At 36.6% G+C, this 9745-nt stretch overlaps 2 protein-coding genes across 2 annotated transcripts in view; one reads left to right on the top strand and one right to left on the bottom strand.

Moving 5' to 3' along the window:
* The first annotated feature begins 1113 nt into the window (after positions 1-1113).
* Positions 1114-5730, top strand: LOC102199829 (chitotriosidase-1-like). Its single transcript, XM_013910470.1, has 11 exons — positions 1114-1142; positions 1227-1253; positions 1340-1544; positions 1627-1683; positions 1779-1944; positions 2012-2136; positions 2216-2339; positions 3351-3533; positions 3657-3773; positions 3896-4028; positions 5471-5730. Exons 1-11 carry the CDS (start codon positions 1118-1120, stop codon positions 5728-5730), a joined length of 1422 nt encoding a protein of 473 aa, XP_013765924.1. The 5' UTR covers positions 1114-1117.
* Positions 5731-6241: 511 nt separating this feature from the next.
* Positions 6242-9745, bottom strand: part of pm20d1.2 (peptidase M20 domain containing 1, tandem duplicate 2) — a 32673-nt gene continuing 29169 nt past the window's right edge. The window contains exons 3-13 of the mRNA XM_005731690.1: positions 8830-9065; positions 8657-8743; positions 8428-8561; positions 8229-8348; positions 8013-8088; positions 7871-7932; positions 7699-7777; positions 7528-7599; positions 7285-7450; positions 7098-7197; positions 6242-6878 (exon numbers count right to left, since the gene is read on the bottom strand). Of these exons, the coding sequence (XP_005731747.1) occupies positions 6749-6878; positions 7098-7197; positions 7285-7450; positions 7528-7599; positions 7699-7777; positions 7871-7932; positions 8013-8088; positions 8229-8348; positions 8428-8561; positions 8657-8743; positions 8830-9065 (1262 nt within the window). The 3' untranslated portion in view covers positions 6242-6748. The remainder of the gene's footprint in view (positions 6879-7097; positions 7198-7284; positions 7451-7527; positions 7600-7698; positions 7778-7870; positions 7933-8012; positions 8089-8228; positions 8349-8427; positions 8562-8656; positions 8744-8829; positions 9066-9745) is intronic.

The raw sequence follows: 9745 nt of genomic DNA, 5'->3' as shown, positions 1-9745 counted from the left end.
TGACATAAATTGAGCCAACAAGTAAGCACATGCACTTTCCAGCCATCCGACCAAGCTGAAAATTAGGTTTTTGTTTTGAGGAAACACCAAAATAAATTATGTGTCAGTATAATACTCGCTGCAATTCCACATCATTGGTACTCAAGCTTTTTCAATGCACAGCTCAATATAATATTTAACAATTGCTAACATTAAAAATGGCTTTGAGGTTTTTTTTTTGCAAGGTTGAATTTTAGTAAAACAAATGTTGGTGCAAAAGCGTCAGTAAACTTTTGACTGTTGTGGTGCTGCACCACTGTTACCATCGTGGTGCTGCAGTAGAATGAAAACCCTTTCCTTTTGCTAAATATTGTTGCTTGACCCTGTTAGGATATCTAATAAAGCATAGGCAAATTATAGAAATTACATTTTGTGGGTCTTCTGCAATGTTCAGGTCCTGCTTTACTGTCATTTCAGTCTGTCACTGGGAAGCTGCCAGACAACATGATCACAGACCATAATATATTCATTATAATATTCAACATTTGTGCATATAATTTGATTTTACTGTACTGAAATTAAGATGCTAAGTTTCTTTTATAGGTGTATAACTACTAAACTGCTGCTTGGTAGGGGGCTGCTAGGCAACACGATGACGTCATAATATCAGGTAAGATCCTTCAGGGGCCTAAGATGTACCCATGTGACGGTTTTGGTTCCTCAGCTCCTAACGGTGTAGGAGTAGTTCACAGACAAGCAGACAGGCGGGGAACATATGTAAAATAGTAAGACAGCTGTTTTTTGAATATCCGCGTAATTTTAACTTTCAGGTCCAGGTGTTTGCAAGCTATGTGATGACCAATCTTAGGTTTTCTGCAAACGTTGTGGAGGCTTTCAAAACAATATGTGTGTGTGTGTGTGTGTGTGTGTGTGTGTGTGTGTGTGTGTGTGTGTGTGTGTGTGTGTGTGTGTGTGAGTGAGTTCATGAATCAGTTACTATTTGACTTATGAAGCAATACCAGAATGTCCTTAAATTTAGGACATTTGGTTTACTTTGAGTTAATGATTATCATAGATTCTGCTTTTTTTTTTCTTTACTGCACTGTTTTATTACATTACCAGTCTGACCTCAGCTATCATGCGCATCCTAATTGTGATCTCAGGTAAGGGAAATTGAAATACAGATTTTGCAAATGCAAATTTTATATTTAACTATTTGTATGTAACAAAAAAATGCAACTGTTAAGGTCTCTGTCTCGCCTTTGGCAGTCTGGGTGAGTTCATAAATTTTACCAACCCTTTTATATTGGACAGTCATATAATGTTTTAAAGAGATTGAAAAATGTTCTTTCATATTCAGTCTCATCCTCCAGACTTGTGTGTTACTTCACAAACTGGTCCCAATACAGACCTGGCAATGGGAGGTTTATGCCTTCAAATATTGATCCAAACCTTTGTACGCACCTAATCTATGCCTTTTCTGGTATTAATGAGGCAAATGAATTAGTGACCATAGAATGGAATGATGAGGAACTCTATAGATCCTTTAATGGACTCAAACAAAGGTTAGTCTATTTTCTCCTCATATCACTTACAAAATGTTGAGAAAAAAATAATCTTTGCTGCTGTATCTTTACATTCCCACAGGAATCCAAATCTTAAAACCCTGCTGGCAGTTGGAGGCTGGAACTTTGGAACGCAAAAGTGTGACACTAAGCATAAAACAATAATGACTCATAAATTTTATCTTTGTACAGATCTTTTTAATTGTGCCTTTCTTTTGCCAATCGGTTTCATAGGTTCACTACTATGGTGTCAACACAAGCCAAAAGAAATACATTTATACAATCTTCTATCAAACTACTGAGAAAATTTGGTTTTGATGGACTAGACCTAGACTGGGAATACCCTGCAGCAAGAGGAAGCCCTCTGGAAGACAAGCAGAGATTCACAGTGTTATGCAAGGTCAGATTTGGAGTTACTGATGATTGGCATGAACCACGAATGTACCTTTCTTTTCTGTGGTTTATAGGAGCTACTACAGGCCTTTGAGGCAGAGGGAACATCAACAGGACGGCCCAGGTTAATGATTTCTGCTGCTGTGTCTGCTGGTAAAGGAACCATTGATGCCGGTTATGAAGTCTCAGAGATGTCAAAGTAAGCTTATTAGTAATATCACATTGCATGCCCTGCAAAACCTGTTTTGCTGACCTTGACCTCTCATGCACTTTATCAGGTATGTCGATTTTATTAATGTGATGACATATGACTTTCATGGTACCTGGGAGAGTGTCACAGGACATAACAGCCCCTTATACAAAGGATCCCAAGATATTGGGGACCACGTTTACTTAAATACTGTGAGTAGATGGGTTCATTTTTCTCCCTGAAAAAGAGGGATTATGTAATCCATTCCGTTTGTTTCTTTGTCTGTTTGTTAGCGGTCTAGTGTTTCAAATTTTATGAAATGATAGATACCAACAAGCTGATCTAAGGTCATTTAATTTTCATGAAAATCAGGTCAATGTGAAAACTAGTAAAAACTTTACATACACAATTTTTTTATGGGTCATGTTCAGATTTCACAACAATATACTAGGTCTTGGGGAGCATGTGTACCTAGGTTGGCCAAACATTTGACCTTTATGAAATAAATTCAAAGAACCATATTGAGTTATATATCATATAAAAGGGTATGGAGAGAGCTGCACAAGACACTACAACATCACTATGACACTATAATATTTCTCAAAATTACACAATGACTGAAAATATGTTAAAAATGTTCAAATCTCAAGCATGTAGATTTGCATGTAAATCACAAAGATTTCAGCTAATTCTGATCCAATCATATGAATAAAGATGAAAAATACACCCTTTTAGTATGTATTAGGAAAAAGCTTTCATTTCGATCAAATCATCTCCAAATTTTGAAGCAATATATTTGTCAAAGGGGAACATAAGCGCTTTCTTTTTCTGAGCTCTTTAGAAAAAATTTTGATATAACATTATATGACTTCACAATGACACAAAAATATTAATATAGTGCAGAAATGACTATGAAAACAATGCAGATATCATTATTGGGGATAACAATACCAGTGAAACATAAAACACCAAACTTTTAGTATAGCCCTTGCCCTTCAGGGACCGTTGTGCTCTCTGGGTGCTTTGTTTTAGACTGCAATTGCTCCCAGCCACGCTCCACTTTTCCACACAGTTCTCAACCAACTGTCGATGGATTGACATTGATTGTCACCATTTTTACACTTGAGAATTTAAATCACAAATTATTTACAAAGTCAATGAGTCGCTGAACCTGATAATACTAGTATTAATGACAATATAACTTACATATATTTACATTTTAGGATTTTGCTATGAGGTACTGGGCAGAAAAGGGAACACCTGTACAAAAGTTAAATATGGGCTTTGCTACATACGGACGCACGTTTCGTCTTTCTACTCAATCCAGTCAAGTTGGAGCCCCTGCCAGCAGCCCTGCTGCTGCTGGCACATTTACAAGGGAGCCCGGCATTTGGTCTTATTATGAGGTAAAAAGAAATCCCCACTCTCAAATTAATATGTTCATTTTAAGTCAGTTTCTATGTCTTAGTAGCAGATCAATGTTAATATGTCAAGTTACCACACAGAATGCATTTTTTATCTGTTTTCAGATTTGCACCTTTCTTCAAGGGGCCAGTGTCCACTTGATTGAGGACCAGAAAGTCCCATATGCCACCAAACAAAACGAGTGGGTTGGATATGACAATAAAGAAAGTTTTATGACTAAGGTAGACATGTGCATCTGGATGTTGCTCAGTTTTTCTTTGCCAGATAACATTAGTACTAAAACAACATATCACATTAAAATGTGCATACTGTTATTAAGTTGTTTCGATTGTTACTGCTTCAGGTCCGTTACCTAAAAAACAACACTTTTGGAGGAGCCTTTGTCTGGGCTCTGGATCTAGACGACTTTAATGGACAGTTCTGTGGACAGGGACAATACCCCCTCATCGGTTCTCTTCGCTCTCTTTTGTTTCCAGGTAATAAAATTCCTACATTACCATTTTATGTTTGTTTTGAGCTAGCCAGTTTTGGATTTGGGGAAACCTGCAGTCTGCTGAGACTGAAGAAGTCACTTGGATGAGTGACGAAACGTTTCTCCCACAAAACGCTACGTCCAGATGAACAGAATCAACTTTTGGACAGCTAGCCAGTTACTTATTAGTATGCATATTTTCCAATTAGTCAATATAAAGGCTGTTAATGCCTTATTTGGGATATCTGTATTCTATCATAGCTTCCTAATGTTTGTTAAATGAAATACGTAAGAAGGCTTCAGCACATCAGTGACAATCCTAACATTATTTGCTCTTTAGCAATAAAAGACTGGTCAATTTGTCATAAAAGCACTTGAGGATGATCTATTTTTATTAAATAAAACACAAAACAAGTGTTCAATGTATCCAGATGAATACTGGTTAAATCTTTGAACTCGGGATTTGAATTTTCACTCACAGCAAATGCTCGAAAGCTACTATTACACTGACACTTATTAACCCAGACAGGATCTATATAATATGAAACAGAGAGACACTGTTGAATAGCTTTCTGGCCTTTTGCAAACCGAAAGCTGGTCAACTGAAATAAACAGAAAGTTTAAGGAGGAGATCTGTTCTAAACATTTAAAAAATAAAAATAAAGATAAGGAAAAAACATGTAAAAATATTTTAATACCATTTTAAAATGTCTTAAGTTGTCCATTAAAAAATATTCAAATAAAATGTGTGTATAACTCCAAATTTGATTAAGGTTTATTGAAACACCGGAGAAAAGGACATATAAATTGCAACAGGGAAGTGTAAAGAGGAAGAACTCGTACGAAGCCCATGTGTGCCAAGTGTCAAATTTCTGGTGACTTACACCTCACTTTAGAACAAGGAGCAAATGGAAGCACATTTTAAGAGACCATCATTTAATAGGAGGTTATCTGAACATTATTAACATTTGCAGTTCATAAGAAACAACTGCAGTTATTAGGGCTATCAAAGAGTATTGACTATAGGCCCCTACATCCATGTACAACACCTTGCTTACTAATTAGCAAGCAGTAATTACAAATGTTTTAGGAAAATTTCGTAATTTAGGAAAATTATTGGCCTAATTGTTAAAAAAAAGGTTTTGTGAAGAATTTTATTGTTGGCATTATTAACAACTTTGACTAATAAAGAGCTTGTATGCTACTAACATGCACACTAGCAAATGTTTAATTTATTAACTGACTATTAATTTGCGCACCCTAATATAGCCGTGGTTTTATGTAGGATATTTTTTTATATTATATTAACTAAAAGTTAACTTCTTTAATTTAATTTCACTTACTGATAAGTAATAATAATAATTTATGATGATAATAATAAGTATTATTATTATTATTGTTGTTAGTAGTATTAGTAGTATAACTTTATAGCTATTGTTTCTACAGATCTTCCTCCACTTCCAACTGCTCACACAAACCTGAATCAGGAGACATCAACAAATAAGGATCACATTTTGCCTCATCCCAGACCATCAATCACTACTACAACCACTGACAACTTCTGTGCTACAAAAATTGGTGGGCTCTATGCCAAACCTGACGCTCCAGGTTCTTTTTACAGCTGTGCCAATGGCATCACGTGGATCCAAAACTGCCCAGCTAATTTAGTCTTTCGAGACAGTTGTAAGTGCTGTGACAGGCCGTAGAGACTCTGGACTATTTGTTCTGAGTTTTGGTTTTCAGCTTGTTTTTATTACCATTTGGGTCACTATAATGTCATGTCACATTTGGTCAGTTTTGATCATTTTAAACATAAATGCATGATCTTCATCTGAATTTTTTTCTTTTGAGGTTTGGCTTTCAGAGTCTAATCCTTATGTGAACCAGTCCAGGTTTTGCAACGTATGAAATAAAATATGATTATAATTACATTACATTATTCATCTGAGGATGAACGTTGGTCAGTTAATAAAGTTGTTCCACTTTACTTTTAAGTGTTGCTGGAGTTCCTACGTTGTTAGTTCCTTGTCCTCTTCATGCACCTTGGAAGTAGGTGAAGTTGCTGCTGAAAATCCTAGGTGACACAAGGCTTGGGTTGACAACACCCGATCAGCCTTTTAATACCTGAGCGGTTATTAAAAACTGTCAAATTGCTCATACTGTTGTGTTAAGAAAGCCTATCTAAAATTGTGAACAGATTCAATCACATTTACAAATCTGGAATCATTTTAATGAGTCAGCCAGTAAAACAGCATTCTTTGAACATGTAGATTCAAGTTAAGCATCCCTGTAGGTAGTGCTGTCATTTGTACCATTCATTATGAGCACTCCAAATCAAAAAAACATGTATCTTTATGACTGCACTACTATCAGTGTCCCACAATAAGACATATATAATAACTGGTTAATTGTATCATATCATACCACCATAGAGTTCAGAAAAAAATAGTACATCAGTCTGCATAGAGCACCAAAACTTAATCTTGAATGCAAAATTCTAGATAGCCAATTCACAGCGATTTTACTGCAGAAAGGTCAGTGCTCTATCTACTCACATATCACTGAAAAGAGTCAGTAGTCCACATAAAAGATAAAAGTACATCCCACTTTGAAATGAGCAAAACTGTAGTTTCTGATTCTATAATGCAAAAGTTATTTAGTGCAATATCAATGCATTTTGTATGCTATTCATGTGTTTATCTTATCACCAATGTTGTCAATTGCTTAGAGTTCATGGACAGAGCTGTGGGGCTCAGGGAGCTTCCTAATGTCACAGTTCTGGATCAAATTGAAGTAAAAAACAATCATCTCCTCGTAGTTCTTAGTGGAAATCCTTTCATTGATGCCATGGAATCTGAGAAACAAAGGAAAAAAAGGATTCATGGTACCTGGAACAAGAAAGTATTTTATATATTCCCCTCTTCTATTCATGCTGCATGATCTGTTTCTAGAGTTGAGAAATAATCACTGCGTGGAATTCTTCTTACTGTATTTGTTCAATTTTAAATTGAGGTCTGCAGACATTTTTGGTGAAAATATATTTTGACAGTATTAAAAACTGCTGAATTCTCACCTCTCAAGGTCACCTGGCTTAAACCAAGCCGGGGAAAACCGATAAATATTTTTGGTCAGGTCGACGAAGTGTCGACTGTCCGTGTTTCCAATACAGATAGCTGCACATTTAAATATGATATTAAATTACTTATAATGTCCTGAAAGATGCTTTAAAATGCTTCCATACAAATCTGTATGAACCCTACCTGGAGCAACTGTAACTGTTGGAAACAAGTCCAGCACCGTTTTCTTAATAATTTGGAAGCCAAAGGCCTTGTCATCAGCACCGCTGATGGGTAGAGGGTCGAATCCATTAACAAGTTCTACCTTCACTCGCTGGTCGCCCACCGTATCCTTGATGATGTCCAGTACCTAAAAAAGACAGCACACATCTCATATTCATGTCAAAGTGTACATAGTAAGGCATTCATTCTCAAAAAGGACTCTACCTCTTGTACCGACTGCGCTGAGTGAATTCGTAGATTTACATAAGCTTCAGCAAGGGAAGGAATAACATTTATCTGCAGAGGGAGGAAGATATTGAATTTTTACAAAGAAAAGTAACAGGCTTAAAATCTTACTTCTTGTGAATTACATTCAATTTAAAATAATCACTGCACCTTTACTCCTGCATTAAAAAAGGTGACTGCTGTGGTAGTCCTTACAAATGCATTAGATACTGGTTTTCTTTCAAGTATCCTGAAACATAAAAACTGGTCTATTTCACTGGAACCAATCACAAGAAAACATGACATTTGAATTTATATTTAAATGATATTTAGCAGTTATTACCTGCTAAGGAGCGGAGAGAAGAGCCACAAATTCGACATTATGAACTTTAGTGGTAAACTGAACTGAAGGCAGAGAATTAGTAGTTGGTAAAGAATGAGTACATGAGTATACTACTAGTAAAGAAGTATTTAGATTACCCTACCTTGTGGGCCAGATGCTCAAAGGTGTCACCTTCAGGGCCATAACCAAATAACCTCGGCATTGGGTTGTCCTCTAGTCTGAGGAAACAGGATCACAGTTAAATCTTTTATACTAGCTTTTTAAACATGGGGTAGTAGAATTATGGAAGGCAGTGAAACATATGAACAGAGAAGCTAAACAGAACTCATTATAGTTTAATAAACAATGTTCCTCTCACCTTTTGACTGCTGTGGCTAAGATCCCAATGCTAGTTTCCCTGGGAGGCATCGAGGAGTGACCAGGGGCCACAGACACACTAAGCTTTATAACGGCCTGGCCTTTTTCACTTAACCCGATTCTGCAAATCATAAATCGTACACATACACATAAGATGTGATCAACACAAGTGCACAACACATGTTCAGGCAGGTTCTTACAGAGCAGCAGGTCCTTCAATAGCAGGAATGATTCCATCAAGTATAGGCAGGCACTCATCCATGACAAACAACAGCTGGACACCACGTTGCTTCAGAATACGCACTATGTTTGTCGCTCCATTGAGACCACTGATCTTAAAAAAAGAGATTTTGAAGAGCACAGCCATTAAATTGTGATATTTCCAATCCCATTTAAGTTTGTAATGTCATAGTGGAACTGTTAACATACTTCTTCATCATGACCAAGACCGATGTAAAATCCCCTGCGTGGAGCATAGCCCTTTAACAGCAAGTACTCCAGCGCCTGAAGTATTCCCTAGAAGAAATAAATCAGCTGTTTAACCAAATATACCTCAAGTCTGTTTAAAAGTAAGCTCACACAAAAGTAATATGTTTTCACACCATTAGATTGTTTTTGTCATCTATGGTTCCTCTGCCGTAGATGAAGCCATCGATCTCCTTTGCAGAAAATGGCGGCGCTTCCCAACCATCTGACTCTGAAGCAGGTACTACATCAATGTGGGCCAGCAGCATGTATGGAACCAGTTCAGGCTGTGATCCTTTCACCCAAAACAAGTGGCTGTAGTTTGCCACCAATTCATGATGAACCAAGCTAGAAGAGAAAACTGTAGGGAAGGCTGACAAAAACAAAAAACTTAAAAACAAGCTGAAAGAGCAATTGTTATCTTAAATTCATCCTATCTTTCATGACTTATTTATGATAACTTTTTCATGATTATGACTTATTGATTTGTTGTTTATAGTAAAAATTCAACTACAAAAAGCATCTACTGGTTCCAGCTTCAAGCAAGTGGTGATCTATGGTAAATAAAATCACTATTGCACATTTTAGAAACTGTCGCAAGCTGTCATCTGCTAAAATTGAACTATAGAAAGTTTCATTTCACAAGTGAGATAAAACAACTAATAGAGGAGGCTATGAAAATTGCAGCAAATGCTTTACAAATGCAATCACTGGTTACTTTACTAGGTGCACCTGTTTAGCTAGTCATTAAAACAAATATCTAATCAGCTAATCACATGCAACCGAGTCAGTGCATTCAGGTATCTAGACATGGTCAAGATGGCCTCCTAAAGTTCAAAGTGAGCATTAAAATGGGGGAAAAAAATGTGACTTTGAACCCAGATTTGTTATTGGTTTCCGATGGGCTGGTCTGAGTATTTCAGAAACTTGTGATTTACTAGCATTTTTAGATAACTAGATAATTATTAGCAGCTTGCTTATTACAGTCCTGCTGTTATTTACAATAGCGGCTATCAGGACTCTTTCACTGGACGTTAACGCCGGATTTCAACT

Source organism: Pundamilia nyererei, unplaced genomic scaffold (assembly GCF_000239375.1).
Source record: "Pundamilia nyererei isolate P.nyererei 1_Seehausen unplaced genomic scaffold, PunNye1.0 scaffold00044, whole genome shotgun sequence".
Lineage (NCBI taxonomy): Eukaryota > Metazoa > Chordata > Actinopteri > Cichliformes > Cichlidae > Pundamilia > Pundamilia nyererei.
Note: the sequence above shows the minus strand (reverse complement) of the source record. Positions and strands in the feature narration are given on the sequence as shown.